At 41.2% G+C, this 22,178-nt stretch overlaps 1 protein-coding gene across 5 annotated transcripts in view; it reads left to right on the forward strand.

The window, feature by feature from the left end:
- The window catches only part of LOC125878820 (insulin-like growth factor 2 mRNA-binding protein 1), an 80,161-nt gene extending 58,241 nt beyond the window's left edge, over positions 1-21,920 (forward strand). The window contains exons 5-16 of one of the 5 annotated variants that reach the window (XM_049560230.1): positions 1,978-2,041; positions 9,719-10,009; positions 11,874-12,008; positions 12,153-12,275; positions 12,636-12,771; positions 12,866-12,984; positions 13,926-14,049; positions 14,350-14,424; positions 14,569-14,700; positions 14,876-14,989; positions 21,153-21,210; positions 21,572-21,920. In XM_049560230.1, the coding sequence (XP_049416187.1) occupies positions 1,978-2,041; positions 9,719-10,009; positions 11,874-12,008; positions 12,153-12,275; positions 12,636-12,771; positions 12,866-12,984; positions 13,926-14,049; positions 14,350-14,424; positions 14,569-14,700; positions 14,876-14,989; positions 21,153-21,210; positions 21,572-21,606 (1,406 nt within the window). In that variant the 3' untranslated portion in view covers positions 21,607-21,920. Of the gene's footprint in view, positions 1-1,977; positions 2,042-9,718; positions 10,010-11,873; positions 12,009-12,152; positions 12,276-12,635; positions 12,836-12,865; positions 13,001-13,925; positions 14,050-14,349; positions 14,425-14,568; positions 14,701-14,875; positions 14,990-21,152 lie in introns of all 5 variants that reach the window. The other 4 variants (XM_049560228.1, XM_049560227.1, XM_049560229.1 and 1 more) reach the window with 4 other exon arrangements.
- The last annotated feature ends 258 nt before the right edge of the window (positions 21,921-22,178 follow it).

Consider the following 22,178-nt stretch of genomic DNA (forward strand, 5'->3'; position numbering starts at 1 on the left):
GACATCAACTGATGAGACTTATTACAGCTCCTCCTGTGCCATGGTTGAACTTGTGCAGTGAATTAACCCTTAGCTATCTAGAATAGTCAAATATTAATTGACCCCTCTCCATGATTAATCAACACCAGTGGTAGATGTAAGTACCTGAAAGAGTTTGGTAGAAGTTAAAGTCACTCATTAAAATTTCACTTAAGTAAGTAAGTAAGTAAGTAGCCTAAGTAAGTAAGTAAGTAAGTAAGTAAAGTAAAATTTAACTGACATAGGTCACAAAGTGCTTCACAAGGGCATTATACAACAAGAAAAAAAACATAAGACAAAGTGACTTTGTGAGGCATGTAGTTAAAAGTGCACAACTAGCAAAACTATTTTCACAAAAAGAGAATTCACAATACACAACAATAATACACAAAATTGGAATAAAATACAGACCTGGTGCATACATGTTACCCACATGACTGTCTAAACAGGTGCGTCTTAAGCTGGCTTTTTAAAGAAACCACAGAGTCAGCATAAGGGAGGGCAGAGCATTCAAAAATTTAGATGCTATGGCCGGGTCTTATGGCGAGTGTAAGGGACAAGCGACAGATTTAGCATATTTGATCGAAGAGAGCGGGCTGAAGAATATGGAAGAAGTAGTTTGGCCGCATAAGAGGGAGCCTTACCATGTACTGCTCTGTCAGTAAGAATGAGGATTTTGGGCTGGATCCTATAGACAGGGAGCCAGTGAAAAGATTTTAGTATAGGGGTAATATGAGAGTGTCTATTTGACCTCGTAAGTAGCCTTGCAGCAGCATTCGGGATTGCTCGCAGATGATCAGGAGCAGACATAGTCAGTGAGGAGAAAACTTCATTACAATAGTCAGTGCGAGATGCGATAAAGGCATGAATATTCATTTCCAGTTCAGCAGGTGAAACAACAGGTCTCAGTGCATTATTATTTCTCAAATATATATATATATATGTATATATATATATATATATATATATATATATACACAAATGTACATTTTACAATACAATAATGTTATTATAAATATTACCTTTAAAGTGCACAGGTTTGACTGAGCAGCAGAGGAAAGAGGCCTTTGCATGAGGGAGACCAGAACATGAGTCTTATCTGCATTGAGCTGTAAAAAAAATTAAGCTGTCCCAAATAGTATTAACGCAGTCAAGGAGCCTAGATAACCTGAAAGGCTCAGTAGGTTTGAATGAGAAATGGAGCTGGATATCATCATCTGCATATAAATGATATGCAATGTAATATCTGTTTATCATTTGTCCCATGTAGTGGAGGAAAAGTGACTCCAGTGCAGTACAGATACTCCTAAAAAATACTCAAACACTTTAACAAAGTATTATTACTTCACATGACTGATCAATATCACACACTTTGTCTGTATAGTTGTATTGAATTAATATCAATTTCTGGTGTAAATTTCATGTGAATAGCTGCATTGGAAATATGTTTAATGAAAGAAATGTTGACGTCTTAAATAGTTATTTCCCCCACTGTACGTTAACCTCAGTTTTTCTCTATGAGCCAAAATGTACTTGAAAGGAAACCAAAAAAAAAGATTAGGACAGCTACTAAAAATTATTTTTATTTTCACTTTATCTGCTGATTATTTTCTCAATTAATCAATTTGGTCTATCAAATGCCAGAATATAGTGGAATATATACCTTTCATATTCTAAAGCCCAAGGCGACATAAACAAATAATATTCCGTTTACTATCAATACTGACAAAAAACAGCAGCTGATGATCATAATATAGAAGCTGAAATGAGGCAAAGTTAACTGTTTACTGATCAAGAAAAAATAGTTCTGTTAAGTTACGAATCAGTTAAAAGTTTCAGATGTTTAAAAGGGCAGTAAAAGAAAAAGCCTTTTGGTTGAGCAAGAAAAAGTAGACAAAGTACCAGTAATCAAGCAACACATTCTGTATTTAAGAGTCCCTTTTTTCCTCTGTCTTTCAGTGAACACGGACAGTGAAACAGCAGTGGTTAATGTCACATATGCATCCCGGGAACATGCCAGGCAGTAAGTGTCTCCCTTTTTAATCTCCTGTTGTCTCCTCTTTCTTTTTACCATTTTTTTCAGTCTTTTTTTTTTTTTGCATACACTTTGTGCCATTTAAAAATTGTGTCCTTCCATAATATTTGACAGAATACTATAGTGTCATTTATGTATCAAGACTGTTAAATAATAACTTCCTGTATCAGAATCAGAATCAGAATCAGAAATAGGCTACTTTATTGATCCCCGAGGGGAAATTGTTTATGTTACAGGTGCTCCTTGCAAGAGAGGAAAGATACGTGAAAATATAAGAAATTTAAACAATAGTATTAACAAATATAGAGTTAAATAAACAGGAATTATTAACAAACATAAACTTAAATAAATATATATATATACATATATATATTGTAAACTGAACAAGATTATTTACATAGACAAAATATATACAGTCAGGGTGAATGGGGTTATTGCACAAGTTAGATTAAATTATTGCAGTGGGTGAATTAGTCACAGGGCCACTCAGAGGGAGGAGTTGTACAGTTTGATGGCCACAGGCAGGAATGATTTCCTGTGGCGCTCAGTGGTACATCTTGGTGGTATGAGTCTCCCACTGAAAGTACTCCTGTGCCTGACCAGCACATGGTGGAGTGGGTGTGAGACATTGTCCAAGATAGTTCGTAGCTTAGACAGCATCCTCCTCTCTGACACCACCATCAGAGAGTCACACTCCGTTCCCACGACGTCACTGGCCTTGCGGATCAGTTTGTTGAGTCTGTTGGCATCCGCCACCCTCAACCTGCTGCCCCAGCACACAACAGCATAGAGGATAGCACTGGCCACCACAGACTCATAGAAAATCCTGAGCATAGTCCGGCAGATGTTGAAGGACCTCAGTCGCCTCAGAAAATAGAGACGGCTCTGGCCCTTCCTGTAGAGAGCGTTAGTGTTCTTAGCCCAGTCCAGTTTATTGTCAATGTGTACCCCAGGTACTTATAGTCCTCTACAATGTCCACACTGACCCCCTGGATGGAAACAGGGGTCACCGGTGTCTTGGTCCTCCTCAGATCCACCGCCAGTTCCTTTGTCTTTGCCACGTTGAGCTGCAGATGGTTCTGCTCACACCATGTGACAAAGTTATCCAAAACAGCCCTGTACTCATCCTCATCACCCTTGGTGATACATCCAACTATAGCAGAGTCATCAGAAAACTTCTGAAGATGGCAGGTCTCAGTGCGATAGCTGAAGTCCGTGGTGTAGAGGGTGAAGAGGAAGGGAGAGAGGACAGTCCCCTGCGGGGCCCCAGTATTGCTGACCACTCTGTCTGACACACAGCGTTGCAAGCGCACATACTGTGGTCTGCCAGTCAAGTAGTCTACAATCCAGGACACCAGGGGGGCATCCACCTGCATTGCTGTCAGCTTGTCACCCAGTAGAGCTAGACGTATGGTGTTGAACGCATTAGAGAAGTCAAAAAACATGACCCTCACAGTGCTCGCCGGCTTATCCAGATGGGTGTAGACACGGTTGAGCAGGTAGATGATGGCGTCCTCAACTCCAAGTCGGGGCTGATAGGCGAACTGGAGGGGGTCCAAAAGTGGCTTGACCATGGGCCGGAGCTGCTCCAAGACGAGTCTCGCCAGGGTCTTCATGATGTGGGAGGTCAATGCCACGGGTCTGTAGTCCTTGGAGCCACTGGGACGCGACGTCTTAGGCACAGGAACGAGGCAGGATGTCTTCCACAGCAAGGGGACCCTCTGGAGACTCAGGCTCATGTTGAAGACATGCTGAAGTACTCCACATAGCTGGGGGGCACAGGCTTTGAGCACCCTGGGGCTGACACCATCAGGGCCTGCAGCCTTATTTGAGTGGAGTCTCATCAGCTGTCTTCTCACATGGTCAGCAGTGAAGCACACTGTGGAGGTGACGACACCTGGGGGAGGGGTGTAGTCCTCATGATGGAGAGAGCAGTCAGTGTGACCACAGGAGGAGGAGGTGTGAGGAGGAGGGGGGGTCAAGCAGGAGGGTGTTGAGGTTTGAGAGGGAGGAGTGGGGGAGGAGGGTGGAGTGGGTGATGTTTGACCAAGACAGACAGCAGAAGAGTCGGGGGGGGATGGGCAGGGCCAGCAGTGTCAAATCTGTTAAAAAACAGATTAAGTTCATTGGCTCTGTCCATGCTGCCTTCAGCTCCTCTGTGGTTGTTGGTCCTGAAGCCAGTGATGGTCCTCATTCCACTCCAGACCTCTCTCATGTACCTCTCCTTAGCCTCCCTGATCTTCATCTTCAGCTCCCCCTGTATTGTTCTCACCTTCTCCCTGTTACCAGCTCTGAAGGCCCTCTTCTTTGCATTGAGGATGGCTTTGATGTCGTTTGTTACCCACGGTTTGTTATTTGGGTAACAATGGACAGTCCTGGCTGGGACAGTGGAGTCCACACAGAAACTGATGTAGTCCGTGATGCATTCTGTGAGCCCGTCGATGTCCTCCCCATGTGGCTCACAGAGTGCCTGCCAGTCTGTCACACCAAAACAGCCCTGCAGTGTCTCATAAGTCTCCTCCGACCATCTCCTCACTGTCCTCATGGTCGCAGGCTGGCTCTTGACTAGTGGTACATAGCAGGGGTTGAGGTGCACCAGGTTGTGGTCTGACCTACCCAGAGGGGGGAGGGGGGAGCAGCTGTATGCATCTTTGGCGTTTGCATACAGCAAGTCCAGTGTCCTCTCCTCTCCTCTCTGGTAGGGCAGCTCACATACTGTGTGAATGTGGGCAATGTTGTTGCCATGGTGACATGGTTGAAGTCACCCGAGATAGCTATGAAGGCACTCAGGTGTTTAGTCTGCAGGCGGGCTATGGCGGAGTGAATGACGTCACATGCCGACGTCAGAGGGGAGGGGGTGTAAACAGTTACAATAATTGCATGTGAAAACTCCCTGGGCAAATAATACGGCCTGAGTCCAACAGCAAACAGTTCAATGTCCGGGCAACAGATACGATCCTTAATGGAAATATGGTCAGGACTGCACCAGCGGTTATTTACTAGAACAGCAAGCCCCCCTCCTTTGCGCTTACCACTCTCAGTGCGGTCCCGGTCGGCCCGAACAGTCTGGAAGCCGCTGATGGAGACGTTGTTGTCGGCAATGTCATGATGAGAGAGGGGAGACACGGCTTATATCTTCTCTTCTCCATAAGCCTATGGAGAAGAGAGAGCCTAGAGAGAGAGAGCCTATCCATATGTCTCAACCCTGCTTTTTTCCGCCGCTGTTTACTTCCTCTCCTGCATCCTCTGTGTGTTTTCCTCCACAGTTCAGCTGGTATCTCCGATGTTCCGGCCGCCAAGCCGGCCGGCCTCAGCGCGATCAGCTGATCTCTGGAGTAAACAATGCGGCCATGAAGTTGTTGCGCAATGGTGCCGGGTCCGAATGAAATAAGTAATTCTAGGGTGAGGAAAACGACTACAACTCTCTCAATCAGCATGTTTTGAGAGGGAAATTACAATCACAAAAAGCAAGCACAAATACCAAACTTAATAAAGCAAAAAAGTAAGAAAACTGAGAAAAAAGAGCAGGAGCGACTGCAACAGGCTGCACGCGCGGACGCATGCGCACAAGAGACAAGAGACTGTAGTGGGTTATTATGCCTCCACTCCGCCGATGGCCATAGCCAATAGCATAACGTTTTCAGGTTGTCTCTCTGTCATGGTCAAGGTCAATGTGACCTGGTCTGTCCCATTCTTGCGAATACAATATCTCCGGAATACCTTGAGGGAATTTTCTCAAATTTGGCACAAATGTCCACTTTGACTCAATAATGAACTGATTACGTTTTGGTGGTCAAAGGTCAAAGTCACTGTGACCTCACAACACGTGTTTTTGGCCATAATTCAGGAATTCTTACACTAATTATGACAAAATTCCACACAAATGTCTAATAGAATAAAATGATGAAGTGATGATCTCAAATCATCAAATTGAATCATAAGCCCCACCCCCAGCCATGTTTTTTATCTGGTCTTGCTCATCTATAATGGAATCATGTCTTTCAGTCCAACAAGGCTGTATTCCAAATTCGGTGTTGATAGAGTAAAAAAGTCTTCTTTTTTTATTTTATTCACATTATGCAAATTAGCAAGAAAAAAAAATCTTTTTTGTAGAGTATATTGAGCTGCATATATGTGCCAGATTTCAAATAGTGTCATATTTTTTAGGAAGCATTTGCACATCCTGGCCTGGTAACATCAGTTACTGGACCAGGTTTCATTTTTTCTAGCTCATTCCAGCTCAAATCAATTTGAGCCATGGCATAAGACAACAAATAATAATAAATATAGCCGCTTGTAGTGATTCTTGAGTTCAAGCCAGCATAAACCATTTGGGGTTGAAAACTATGAAGGATCATGACCTTTGACGGTTCACATAATCTGTATAAACATAACTAACAGGTTTTATGAACATCAGACAGATGCTCATTTATTTATGTCCAAAACTGTGCTGGGCCACACTCTGTTTGGCAACTCTGTTTACCTGATCAGTTGCAGAAACATTCTGGGGGCATGCTTCAGTAGCTTAATTTAAAACAAATAATAAAAATAATCGAAGTTTGGTGATACTGGACAAACTGTCATTGATTCATGGTTTGTGTTATGTCACACCCATTTTTGCATTTGTTGTGTTCCCTATTAGGCATTTTGAATTAAACTTTCAGGGTATGTTCCAGATACTTATCTGGAGACATTCTACAAGTTTCATGATGATGATTCATTTCTTTCTTTTTTTGCATTTGTGGTGCCCCCTATTGGTTGATTTGATTAAAACCTTAAGGGTATGTTGCTGGTAAAGCTGGGTTAAAATAATTGATCCATCCGATTCAAATCAATCTTAATTTGAGAGACCCAATATCGGACCGTAGTATCTCATCCACTGCCACTAATATTATGTTATAAACAAGCACAGAGAGCTTTCCAGCTGATAGCAAATTGTTACTAACGAGCTGAAACACCAGCAACTGTTAAAGGTTAAGCTTAGTTTGTCACAAATCTTAAAACTTATAAATGGTAATGTGACCCGCAGGCAGTGACTCTCCCTTGCAGCAGAGGGAGGAGCAGAGAGGACAGGAGGACTGATACTGACTGATGTCTGTATTCTTCATTCTTACTAAACTTCACTCAGTACTTTGATGTCAGGAATATGATTTATTTTATTGACATTTTAGATTTGTTTCCAGTGAGATACTGAGTTTATATTGTGACTTTGCTGTTTTGATAGTACTGTTGCTGCTCTAGAAAAATTTAGAAATTTAGTCATAAAATATTCAGTTTTATTCCTGTTTTGAATTTATTCTTTGTAAAAAATAATTCCTTGTAAGATTTACAGTGCTACCTTTCTGAGAATCTCGTTAACATACTAGCAAAAATTTGAATTGTAACTGAAATATCCCCAGTCAAATGATATCAGAACGAATCAAATCGGAAATCGAATCGGAACCGTGTGAATCGAAATCGAATCGATTCAGGAAATCAGTGGCAATGCCCAGCCCTAGTTGCTAGTAGGCTACTTATGTTGACATCTCAACAAGTCCTCTAATGAGTGATGCAACAGATATGGAGTCAGGGTTATTTATATGCTGAGACACACTCCTTCTAAAGTTCATTGCTCATTGTCTTCGAAACACATTAATATATCAACAAGCTTTTTCTAACTTTTGCTGAGCTTCATCTAATAATGATCCACAGAAAATTTTGTACAAATCTGACATAGGGTATTTTTAAAAAGTTTAACATGGTGGAAAATCCACTCAGGTGGACCTTATTGGTGCGTGAGGCTTTTTTTTTATAGAGCTGCACCTGTCTGTCATATTTCAAGTCAATCTGATTTTACAATGTAAGGGCTGCAGCCTTTCCAAATTAAATTTTTGGTCATTAAATATAGCGCCCCTCTCCGTCGACATCACATTTGTTAAGCAGCATTTGCACACAACTTCCAATCACTGGTGAAAATTCCATGTGTCTATGATGTACCATCATAGACCACAGGACCACATGGACCACACCATCAACCACAAGAATTTGCAAAAACATTTCTGAAGAAAAACATTTTTCAAACAGTTTCAGCCCTGTGGGCTTGAACCCCTGAATAAAGCTACAAGTGACAACTCTAGGGTACAAGCCAGTACTGACTGATAAAAAGCTGTGAAGAAGACCTTTAAAAGTTTCCTTTATTCTTTATTTGGATCCTCATTAGCTGCCACTAAGGTAGTTGCTACTCTTTCTGGTGTTCCCATGCAACAAAACCAGCATAGAACAAAACATATTTAAGCAATATCACACTCGAGCTCGTGATGTTATATTCGTATATTGTCATGGCTGTGATTTGGTCATAGGCACAAGGCCGCAGGAAATCACGAGACAATCACAGCTGTGATGATATACAAGTACAGTATAACATCACGAGCTCGAGTGTGATATTGCTTTTATACAACAGTTCAACAGTTAAATAAGCAAGGCTGAATAAGAAATGTTGAAAAATGAGGACAAAATAGATAATTTAAGCATTTTATTTGTCTTCCGCCAACAAAAATAGTTCCCTCAGGACTCCGCTGTCACCATTGCTATGTAACGCAGATATGGTGTGCCAGGCACTTAGTCTTATATACACATATACACATTATACACATTTATCTGCACATTTCCATTAATTGTGCAGCCGGTGAAAGTGTGAGTGACCAGCACAAATTTTCCTACAAGGTAAAATTGTGTATGTAGAAAGAAAATTGTGGCACAGAGAGCAATTTGTTCAGAATTTTTTAAGAAGATCTCCCAGCTCCTCCACACTCTAATGATGATGCCATGACTCTAGGTCTCTCCCATAGACACCCATTGTAAAATCTCTGGGAAAAAAACAGAAAATGTAAACTGTGATTTCTTAAAAACCATACTAGATATCAAAATGCTGATTTGCTCCAATAAAGTTGAGAGTCTCATGAGGAGTTTAAAGTTCGAATCATTTTTCTACATAAAGTTATGGCAATTTGGTGTGGCCTCAAAGAGGAGTGATTTTACGTCAATTTCTAGACGATCTCCAAACACTGTGAATGGGAAATTTTATGCAGTTTTTTTTTTTTACGAATTTTGTAAAAACTGCTGGACGAATCTCTGAGAAAAGTCATAGCACACCATTCCTGAATTTTACAAATGTTTTGATGTATTTTTTGTGTATATGCTGGCAACGCTGCAAGACGAGTTTCTCTGCAAAATTTTGGTATGGAAGGGGTATAAGGAGAAGTCATAGGTTGTGCCTGTGTTCTACAGCAGGCACCCCTAATAAACTGGCACAAAGTCAACATGGTTCTGCCACCTCAGGGCCTGAACCCTAATAATCATAACAAAAATAAACTGTAATAAACTCAAAAGGGTTTTGTCCCTTCGGGGCTTAAACCCTAAGAAACTGCCATAAGCTCAGTATGATCCTGCTCCTTGGCTTGAACCCTAATTATGATAATAAAGCTGCACAAACTCAGTAGGGTTCTATCCTTCTGGGACTTGAGTCCTAATAGTAATAATAACAAATTGACACAAACTCATAAGGGATCTGCCCTTTTGGGGCTGAAATCCAATAACAGTGCAGCACAAAACTATTCCAGTGGTTTAAATAAAATATATATCAAGTGCTGTACATGACCCTGTGTTCATGTGCTGTGTCCCTCTCAGAGCCATCCAGAAGCTGAATGGATACCAGTTTGAGAACAATGCCCTGCGTGTCTCCTACATCCCTGATGAGACCTGCGAGTTAGAGGGAGGTCAGCGGGGTCCTGATAATGGCCGGCGTGGTTTTGGGCCCAGGAGTGGGCCTCGAAGTGGGTCCCCAAGCTCTGGAATACCCTCCAAACCTGTGCACCCTGACATCCCTCTGAGACTGCTGGTACCCACACAGTACGTTGGAGCCATCATCGGCAAGGAAGGAGCCACTATTCGCAACATCACCAAGCAGACGCAGAGCAAGTAAGTGCTCACTTTATCTCTGTGTACATGTGTTCAACTCAGTCTTGTAGTAGAATCTGTCGAGTGTTATAGATAAATAATGCGTCTTTTGACTCAGCTGCTTGGAATCCTGTTGAAAACCCTCTGTTTCCTGTGGTCACTGATCTTTATGTCTCTTGTGTTCTATGACCTTTTTGATCTGTCTATGTCCTTTGGAGGAAATACACAGTAACAACATGAACATATGTGTCAAATATTACAGCTTGGCTATAATTTTGAGTAAATAAATAATAAATTGATGAGATATAAGAGCTTTACCTGTTTATAACTGAGTTGACATAGTGGCATGCATTCAGTAGAAAAAAAATGTTTAATCCACTCTCACTGTGGAGCCTCATGAACTTTACAAAGATGTATTGATTACTGCAGATATAAGTTCTGACAGAAACATTAATGTTGCAAAACTGCATGTTCACTGTTACAAAAAAAGCATGACATTGTAAGGAGAGCATGTTGTCTGCTGCACCCTGCAGTTTGATGAATACAGGGCCCTGGGTCTCACCGAACACCTTCTTTCCTACATGGACTTTAAGGTCACACCATCTGCAACCAAAAAATTATATTACTTTCTGCCCTTGTCTCAGTTTACTCTGTTCTGTGGAAGAAACAAATAACAGCAGAAATACATGCAAACAAAAAGAAGAGCTTATAACTTTAACAGTAGACTACTGAAGCACACAGCTTTTCACAAAAACAACCCTGGCATCCATGATTGTTCATGGCTCAGCCCATAACAGTTACCCATTTTTCACAATGCTAATTAAATTTAATTTGGCCATTTTGCCTTCATCAAGTAAATTATTTATCAGCAGCTCCCTGAAGGCTCAATAATGTAAGCAAAAATGATTGCATCTTGCATTGATCCACTGCGCTACACAGAAGAAGCATGTGCAAAATGAATCTATAGCAATATCAAAAAGCCTTGCTCTGCAACAATATATATAGAAGAGGATTACTGCTTCAATATTATTCCCAAATATGTACCACATGGCCAGTTCTTTTACAAACAATGTTCAACGTAGTAAATAAAAACACAATAATAAGAATGTGGTGCATTTATGTGAAAATGTCCTCATACATCCATTTCTCAAATTAAAGCAACATTGTTGCTTTTATAACTAATGATTATAGTCATTTGATTTGCAGATGAGCGTGTATATTACAGTGAAGTGTTAGACTCTGTTGACCTGATAACTCCTGTCCCCGCTTCGCCTGTCTCGCTTCCCGCTTCACCTGTCTCCTGCTGGGGATTCTGGCTGTCCCGCTTTGGACCTTATGGGGGGGCCTCTCACTCACCTCTCCAATACCGCAGTCTGGCCATACCCCCTCTTTGCCATATCTTTATTATTATTATTATTATTATACTGTATTCTATTTTGTTGTCTTCTATCTCATGTTATATTATATCAGAATGTGATATGTTATTGTGTTATTATGCTATATTATATCATATTATCATATTACTCTACACAGTATTATAGCATATCGTATTAAGTTATGTTGTGTATAATAGTATACCATAGTGGACCTAACGATAGCGTTATTATATCATTTTATATTACATTATAATATTAATATCATACCCTCTGTCTCTCATCCAAACACTCACACAGACAGACAGACAGACAGACAGACACACACACACACACACACACACACACACACACACACTTGTTTGTTTATGCACTTTATTTGTCCCGTATCACTCTGTTTGTTGTCATGTAATTTCACAAAAAAAAAAAAAAACTCCTGTTCTGAACTAATGGAGTACTCAACATGGAGACTTATGTTATAAAGTGAATCTAATCTCTCTCTGACTCTACAGGATTGACGTACACCGCAAGGAGAATGCAGGTGCTGCTGAGAAGCCAATCAGCATCCACTCAACCCCTGAAGGCTGCTCAGCCGCCTGCCGCATGATCCTAGACATAATGCACCAGGAGGCAAAAGACACCAAGACGTATGTGTTGATCAACAATCTAACATGTCTATCAACATCATCCTGGGCAGTTTCCCTGAGGAAGGCTCTATCTACTGTGATGGCAGAGGCAAGATATTTAGTTTGTAGATTAAAATGATGAGTGACCAGTGGTTTGTGTTGCAGTGCTGATGAAGTTCCTCTAAAGATTCTGGCTCACAACAACTTTGTTGGACGCCTGATCGGGAAGGAAGGACGCAACCTGAAAAAAGTCGAACAGGACACAGACACCAAGATCACCATCTCCCCGTAAGACTTCTCTCTCTCGCTCGCTCTCGCTCTCTCTCTCTCTCTCTCTCTCTCTCTCTCTCTCTCTCACATACACACACACACACACACACACACACACACACACACACACACACACGCTGACTTTTAATGTTTCAGAGACATAATTCAACCTCATTTTGGTGGATAAGAAGGTCATTTTAAATATATACAGGTAATATATGAATATATATACATATGCTGTGCATACATCTATATGGAAAAATATGTATAGGGTATGATACAATACAAACATAACACACTTTTAAGATACTTTAAGACACTTGACAGCAGCCAATCACTTACTGACCAACTGATTATCTCCCCTTGTAATCTGTGCAGTCTTCAGGACTTGACACTGTACAATCCTGAGAGAACTATCACAGTCAAAGGCTCAATCGAAGCCTGCTGTCGGGCCGAGGTGGAGGTCACCAAGAAGCTCAGAGAGGCCTACGAGAACGATATTGCTGCTATGAATGTGAGTCTGCACGCATTCACGTGTGCGCACGCACATCCACATACACACACACACACCCTCATGAGTGGATTCTAACCTGCAGTCTTTGCTTCAGCAACAGACCCATCTGATCCCTGGGCTCAACCTGGGGGCTCTGGGCCTCTTCCCCTCCTCCTCCAACATGCCCCCACCCCCACCTGGAAACGCGTCCACTGGTGCCCCCTATGGTTGCTTCGGGGTGAGAATGCCTGCTTCTTTGATGCATTTCTTTTGTCTTTTGAAACTCCATGACTTTATGCTTGCTGATCTTTTGTGTGTGTCTGCTTCATTTGAAGATGTAGTGGGCTAAGAAAATCCTAAAGTGGGCAAAAGAAATCTTTTCAGTTCTTGATTAGAGACCAATAATTTTGCATTTTGTTCAAGATCCCATCCAGACATGTTTTAAGACGTGTCTGATATGTTTTTATGCCTCCACGGCGGTGATAGCTGTGGCTGGAGGCTTTTTGTTTTCGGGTTGTCCATCCATACATATGTCTGTATGTACTTCTGTATGCACAACACAACTCAAAAATTCATCCATGCTAATTATGAGATGTGTGTGAAGCATCCATGTTTACATAGACATGGATCTAAACTGTAAATGCAACTTGACTGCTGCGTGGAGACATACAACCATGTGGCAGTCATTCTAGTTTCCACAAAAAAGTTCAATTACCTCATTAAAAATTCTTAAAATTACATTTACTCCTCTTCCCCTCATTGAAAATCCAGAATGCATTAATATGCAAATATTGTTTATTTCAAAAGTGTAACTGCTGGAAGCAAAATGTGCCTTAATTCACTGAAAAGTCCACTTTCAGTGTATGTGACCTGTAGGTTCCAGGTTTCAATGTGGCACTTGCTTAAGTTGCATACCGGACCGTAACTGGCTTCAGACTAGTTGTGATGTTCTACATCCTGTGTGTTAAACTGAGATTTAAGGTGAGCTCAGAGAAATGTACCCTCTTCAGATGAATGTAAAACAAACTCTGCACAGTCATCATTCAGCACAGTGAAGCTCAGTCAGTATAGTGAAACACTTTTTTGACTGGAGGGGGACACTGACTAAAGTCCCAATAGCAAGAGATTAGTTCCATAATAGATCAGAAGTTGTAATGAAATGTTTGCTTTGTGTGTGTTCAGGCTCCAGAGCAAGAGACAGTCCATGTGTATATCCCAGCACAGGCAGTGGGAGCCATCATTGGAAAGAAAGGACAGCACATCAAACAGCTGAGCCGCTTCGCTGGAGCCTCCATTAAGGTCTGTAAAATGAGCTGACATGCTACATTTTGAACATGGAAACACATCACAGTCATTTTTACAAGGACTCTCATTTAAGTATCCTCTTATTGTCCAACTGCTAAAATCTGACGCCACCCGAAATTATTACTTTGTGCTCACAGCAGCAGCAGCAGCAGCAGCAGCAGGAAGTGCTTTGGGATTTTTATGCCCTGAGCTTCTGTCTTCTTCTGATGACATGAAGGCGACACTAGATGACACTTTTTTTTAAAGAGCATATGACTTTGTGTCAAACTGAACCTGATTTCTGCTCTCCTCCAGATTGCCCCAGCTGAAACTCCAGACTCAAAAATGAGGATGGTGATTGTAACAGGACCCCCTGAAGCTCAGTTTAAGGTAAACACTAACAAGATATTGCCAGTGGACTGAAATTCATTCCACTCACTTTGCATAGTATCTTTGTGGACATAGCAAAGTGCAGTTATAAAGTAACAATATTCAAATAGTTCAAATACATTATTGCCCTCTTGGTTTCCCCAGGCTCAGGGAAGAATCTATGGCAAACTGAAGGAGGAGAATTTCTTTGGGCCAAAAGAGGAAGTCAAACTGGAAACTCACATTAAGATGGCCGCTGCTGCTGCAGGAAGAGTCATTGGCAAAGGAGGCAAGACGGTAAGCCACCTGAAAGATATGCTTCAGTCCCTTCTTGCATAGCATGCACTGGTTGTCACAGCAACGATTCTGCCCACTGGGGTGTGTTTAACACTTGACTCTCACCACACACCACCACCTTTTGCCCTCAAGCATACAGTGTTCTGCAGAAAGTAAGCAACATTTGTGTGTGCAGGTGAATGAGCTGCAGAACCTGACAGCGGCAGAGGTGGTGGTCCCCCGGGAACAGACCCCTGATGAAAATGACCAGGTCATCGTTAAGATCAATGGACACTTTTATGCCAGCCAGGTACTCTATTACTCTGTTGCCTAATTAGGCTTTACATATTACTTAGTCAATTAAAGAAGTGGAACTAAATTTTCGTAACACTTTTGGTGAAAACCATTCATGTCCTCTGAAAAGTTACAACTATATATTAGTAACAAACCTATGAATTCATGTTATTGTTAAATTATTCATTATTCACCACTTCCTGCTAGCATTAACATAAAGAAATATGTGGACATTTGACATAATGGCAGTGTCCATCTAATTAGTGTTAATGGTTAATCAGTGGCGTGTTGCACATTTAAAACAACAGCCAGTTACTGGAACATATCACACCAATACAACACTGTAAAAGTAATTCACACAAAATACAACTGAACAATCTGACATTTTATTCATTAATTCACTGTCCAACAGGATATGCTCACTACACCAGCTGCATGAAGCTCATCTGTAATAATTCCTAGCACTGATAGCTTGTATTTATTTTTCTTTGCTTGGTTGTCAACTTTATAGTACTTGTTGGCTTAACTTCCTTGTCTACAAAACTGACTTATGTTGTACCTTGAATGTGGGCCCCATTCTTAGTAAAGGTGCTTATCCTTCTTCACACAAGTATTAGGCATAGAGCATCATTGCATTTTTATGTAGCTCAGTGATCCTCACTTATAATCTTTCTGTCAACCTTCCTCAGACTTTCCTCAAACTTAAACTTGCACTGATTGATTTTCTTTGGTCTCTTGTAACTAGCTGTAAACACAATACTGGCATATTATCACCTTGTAATGTTGATATGGCATATGGCAGTTTATTTATACATCCAACAGACAAAGAACAACTTTAGCATTCATCTGGAGTCCTGTTCATGGCCATCTGAAAAAACAGAAATACAGTTATCACTCTTCTTTTAGTTCTGGTTTTGTCTTAAGCTCCTCTTGAGGGTTGTTGTGTGTTCACCAGCTAGTTGCCATCTTTGTCTACAGTTTGGTGCTGGTATGCAATCCCAATTCCCCAAAAGTTGGAATGCTGTGTTAAATATGAATAAAAACAGAATGTAATTATTTGTTAATCTTTTTTGACTGATATGAATATCATATGAATATCAATATTGAATACATTACAAAGACAAGATATTTATTGTTCATACTGATGAACTTTATTTATTTATTTATTTGTTGTGAATATAGACTCATTCTGAATGTGATGCCTGCAACACGTTCCAAAAAGTTGAGACAACACCGAGGATGACATGTTATGAAAAGGGAGGTCTCGGGTTGCACCCTCAGGAAATTTAGAGCATCAAACACTTCATTTCCTTTTTATGCCTCCATGCTGGCAACAGCAATGACCAGAAGCATTATGTTTTTTGGGTTGTCTGTTGTTCTCATTCTCATGAATGCGATATCAGACACACGTAAAATAAGTACATCTTGAGGGAACTATTTCAAACTTGGCACAACCGCTGGGACTGAACAATACATTGATTTGATTTTGGTGGTGACCTTGTGTCTGTCTCATTCTTGTGAATGCGATATCTAAGGAACACCTTCAGGGAATATCTTCAAATCTGGCACAAACTGATTTGAATTTGGTTGTCAAAAGGTTAAGGTTGCTGTGACCTCACAAAATATGTTTTTGGCCAAAACTCAAGAATTCATAGACTAATTATGACAAAGTTTCACAAAAATGTCTAATAGGATAAAAGTATGAAGTGATGGCATTTTCAGTTCAATTCAATTCAATTCAATTCAATTCAATTCAATTCAATTTTATTTATAAAGCCCAATATCACAAATCACAATTTGCCTCACAGGGCTTTACAGCATACGACATCCCTCTGTCTTTAGGACCCTCACAGTGGATAAGGAAAAACTCCCCAAAAAAACCCTTTAATGGAGGAAAAACCGGTAGAAACCTCAGGAAGAGCAACTGAGGAGGGATCCCTCTTCCAGGACAGACAGACATGCAATAGATGTCGTACAGAACAGATCAGCATAATAATAACAGTAATCCGTATGACACAATGAGACAGAGAGAGAGAGAGAGAGAGGTGCAGGACAGACGGTAATGACAGTAGCTTACAATTAATTAAAGTAATAATATTATAATTATAATTCTGGCTACTGTGGTACAATATGTTGAAAGTATATATTAATATCTGATAGTATACATATGTGACAATAATCATATGTGTAAAATAACAGTATATGTATGACTAATGATGGCAGCAGCAGCAGGAGGCATCAGGCAGGACCACGGCAGCAGCACAACCACACACGTCACGCTGTCCAGGCACCGCTGTGATATAAGTTAACCTGCGAGACAGTGGAGCACAAAGGCTCCGGAGAAGAAGCCGAGTTAGTGACATGCAGTACGGCCGTGTTAACAAGATGCACTAACAGGACATGAAAGAGAGAGAGAGAGAGAGAGAGAGAGAGAGAGAGAGAGAGAGAGAGAGAGAGAGAGAGAGAGAGAGAGAGAGAGAGAGAGAGAGAGAGAAGGAGAGAAGGTGCCCAGTGTATTATAGGAGGTCCAGACTAGGTCTAGGTCAGCCTAACTAGGGGCTGGTACAAGGCAAGCCTGAGCCAGCCCTAACTATGAACTTTATCAAAGAGGAAAGTCTTAAGTCTAGTCTTAAATGTGGAGACGGTGTCTGCCTCCCGGACCGCAACAGGAAGATGATTCCACAGGAGAGGCGCCTGATAGCTGAAGACTCTGGCTCCTGATCTACTTTTGGAGACTTTAGGGATCACGAGTAACCCTGCGTTCTCAGAGCGCAGTGTTCTGGTGGATTAATATGGCACTATGAGCTCTCCAAGGTATGACGGAGTCTGACCATTTAGAGCTTTATAAGTTAACAGTAGGATTTTAAATTCAATTCTGGATTTTACAGGGAGCCAGTGCAGAGAAGCTAAAACAGGAGAAATATGATCTTGTTTCTTAGTTCCTGTTAGTACACGTGCCGCTGCATTCTGAATTAGCTGGAGAGCTTTTAAAGACTTACTAGAGCTACCTGATAATAGGGAGTTACAGTAATCCAGCCTAGAGGTAACAAAAGTTTATTACGGTAGTGCTAGAGGCCAGAGCAATGCCATCTAGAGAAACTATGTCATCAGATAAAGAGTCTCTGAGTTGTTTGGGGCCAAGAACAATAACTTCAGTTTTGTCTGAATTTAACATCAGGAAATTGGAGCTCATCCAGGTTTTTATGTCTTTAAGGCAATTATGGAGTTTAGTTAACTGATTACTTTCTTCTGGCTTCATCAATAAATACAACTGTGTATCTTCCGCATAACAATGGAAATTTACAGAGAGATTTTTAATGATGGAAAGGAAGCATATATAGAGTAAATAGGATTGGTCTGAGCACAGAACCTTGCAGAACTCCAAAACAAACTTTAGTACGTAAGGATGATTCATTATGAACGTGAACAAACTGAAAACGATCAGATAAATAAGATTTAAACCAGCTTAGTGCAGAACCTTTTAGGCCCATTAAGTGTTCCAGTCTCTGTAGCAGAATTTGATGGTTAATTGTGTCAAACGCCACACTAAGATCTAATAAAACAAGTACAGAGACAAGTCCTTTGTCTGAAGCAATCAGAAGATCATTTGTAATTTATATCCAAAAGGTTGATGGTCAACTTTGTGGTGTCAGTGGGTCAAGTAAGGAGACTGGCGTATTCTTTTTAACTCTTTATTTTTAGCACCACTGAACACTCCTGGCATATATCGGTACTTCTTCCTTTCTTCCTGCATATTCCTCAGCCACCCCTCTTGTCAGCGCCTGTATCTCTCTAGTATACACAGTCTCACAGTGACACTTAGTGGTTAGGTAGCATAACAACAACTATAATACATGGACCTGCAAACACAACATCTCCTCTGTTACCTAATTGAATTCCTCTGATTCAATAGAACTAAACCAAGCACAAGCATGAGTAAACATTGCCTACATTAACATAACATTACCAGGTAACTTATGTCTCAAGGCTCTTATCTTCACCATCTGTTGGTATCTTATTGCAACAGTACTAACAATAACAGTGTAATCAAAACCATAATACCCTTTAAAGCACAATATTTATAAAGTGACAGTTCTTAATTAAAGGCATATAGGTAGTGCTATATTTAGTACTCTTTGATGCAGAATAATGCACAATGATCAGAAAAATGTAAAATGCCTCCTGCTGTTTTCAAACATCATAATGTTGGTTTCCTCAGGCAGTGCATTACGTGTAAATAATTACTTACCAAAACATAATGAATCGACTTTTATGTCTGGAACCTCCCATCTTCCGACCGCATGCCTTTGCTGACACAGACCCCAGCAGTCTTTCGCATTGAAGACGAGTGCTCTAACCACTGCACTAGGGAGGTCCCACTCTAACCAAAATATAATACTAAATCAAATAGTGTAGTAAATAAGCACTTTTTTCTCCCCCAACATGGTTGTTTGGAGCACCAACAGCCTGTACTGGTGTGGTCGGGGCCACGCTGGTAGAAGAAAGCAGTGTAGCATTCTTGACCGTTGCCCCACCTGACATGCGATTGCAAGGGCCTTGTCCAGTGTGAGGTCTTCCTCTAGGACTAACTTTTTCCTCACAACGCAGAGATTAGCAGTGGCAATTAGCTGATCTGTTATCATCTCACTTTCCATCTGTCCAAACCCACATGGCATAGCTAAGGCTCTTAAAGCTGCCACATACTGTGTTACAATTTCACCAGTCCTTTGAAGACGCTGTCTAAATGTGCGTCTGAATGCTAACACATTTGTCTTAGGGACAAAATGCTTCTCCAGTCCTGCCATAGCATGATCAAATGTCAGACCTCGATCCAGTGGAGTATAGAAAAGCAACTGTCCCCAGGCAATGTAATTAGACAGCATGTCACCTTTCATCTGCCCATGCGCCTCCCCTAGCAGGTATCACTAGCATGTAGTGTTGAAAGATTTTCCGCCATGTTTCAAAAGGCAGTACTCACCCTTGTCGCCAATTTGTGGTGTTGGTGGGTCAAGCAAGGAGACTGGTGTACTCTTTTTAACTCTAAGCAGGACGTCCCTGAATAATATGTCATCTGGATGGTAGCATATGTTGCTTCAAAACCTGTATTACCTTTCAGCATTCATGGTGCCTTCACAGATGTGCAAGTTACCCATGATGCCATGGGCACTAACACACCTCCATACCATCACAGATGCTGGCTTTGAGCTGGTACAATGTGGATGGTCCTTTACGTCTTTAGCCCAAAGGACAGGACATGCGTGATTTTCAAAAACAATTCAACATGTGGACTCATCAGACCACAGCTCACTTTCCACTTTGTGTCTCAGATGAGCTTGGGCCAAGAGAAGTCAGCAGTGTTTCTGGATGTTGTTGATATATGGCTTTCACTTTGCATATTAGAGTCTTACCTTGCATTTTTAGATGCAGCAATGAACATTAATGTGTTTACTGATAATATTTTGCCAAATTGTTCTAGAGCCCATGTAGTAATATCCTTTACACAGTCATGTTGATTTTTAAGGTACTGCAGCCTAAGGGGTCACAGGTCACAGGCATTCTGTGTTGGTTTTCAGTTTTGCCCTTTATGTGCATTTCTCTGGATTCTCTGAATCTTTTGATGGTATTATGAATTGTAGATGGTGAAATCCATAAGTTCTTTGCAAGAGAAAAAACGTTAAGAAATGTTGTTCTTAAACTGGACTTAGACTATTTGTCCATGCAGTTTCTCACAAAGTGATGACTTACACCATCCTTGCTTGTAAACAACAGCCTTTTGAGAATGCCCCTTGCATACCTAATGATGATACTCTCAGCTGTTACCAATTAACCTGTTTACCTATGAAATGTTCCAAGTGTTTTTGAACATTCCACAGTTTTCCCAGTCTATTGTTACCACTGTCCCAATTATTTTGAAACATGTTGCAGGTATCGAATTTAGAAAAAAAAAACAACAACAAAGTTTATCAGTTTGAACAATAAATATCTTGTCTTTGTACTGTATTCAATTGAATATAGGTCAAAAACGATTTGCAAATTATTACATTCTGTTTTTAGTTACATTTAACTTAACTTCTTTGGTATCAACACTGTAGATAAAAAACATATTTTTACTCAAAGATCCTGACTCGTGCAGCTTCCAGTTTGTCATTTGTCATTCTTATCTGTCATCTGCTCTCCAGCTGGCTCAGAGGAAGATCCGGGACATACTGACCCAGGTCAGACAGCCTCAGAAAGGTGGTATATGCATGGGCCCCGGCCCGAATCCCCAGGGCTTCACAGAGATGGGCAGCCCTACGCAGAGTCTGACTCAGGACCACCAGCCACGCAGGAAGTGAGGGTCCCACACCCTCCTCACATGCCGTGGGGCCTCTACCTGACAGACAGACAGACAGACACATGCATGGACAGATAGACAGACGGACAGACGGATACAGGAGAGCTACACACGGACCCAGCGATAAACAGGGAGAGATGTAAAGAGGGAGGGAGTATGCCCAATAGCCAGATCATTCTTTAAGGAGAAAGAGAGAAGATGAATAAATCAAAAGATGAAATGAATACAAAAAGAAGATAAAGATAAAACAAAACTTGAGAATAGAAACCAGATGCCAGGCCAGAAGAAAGACTGACTGAGGATGGAGGGATGAAGGAAAGGAGGGATGGAAAGAGGGAGGGGCGGTGTCCTCCTAGTGTGCCTTGGTAGGGCTGCAGCCAGCTCCTCATCTGCTGCAGCTTCAACACATCCTGCATCAGACAGGTTCAAACAACACAAAGACATTACTCTCCTTGTAAGGTTGAAGCCTTACCGCTGTTGTTTACACATGTCCACATGGGTTCACATGTGCTGCAGAGACAAGTCTTTGTTCCGTGAGACACACTAGCAGGGGCCCGTTTGTTCCTCTGTCGCCCCCTACAGACCTCTCTCACCATCAGCACTCAGTCCTATATTTTAAGGGTGTTTTTTAAAAACATAGAGATATATGTATAGAAATGTTTTATTCAGAGCTATTATTGATAGAATGCAGTGAGGCAGAGCTGGGAGAGGGAGCAGGGAAACTGCTGCAGTGGCGGAGGGAGGGTTGGGTGATAGACCTTGCATTAAACCCACCCACCCCTAACCTCCGAGCCAATGAAAGTCTACAAGAGGGGCCGCAGATGTTAACACTGCTCTTTAAAGACCTCTCCGAAAAGGGGAGAATTTAGAA

Source organism: Epinephelus fuscoguttatus, linkage group LG19, assembly GCF_011397635.1.
Source record: "Epinephelus fuscoguttatus linkage group LG19, E.fuscoguttatus.final_Chr_v1".
Taxonomy (NCBI): Eukaryota; Metazoa; Chordata; class Actinopteri; order Perciformes; family Serranidae; genus Epinephelus; species Epinephelus fuscoguttatus.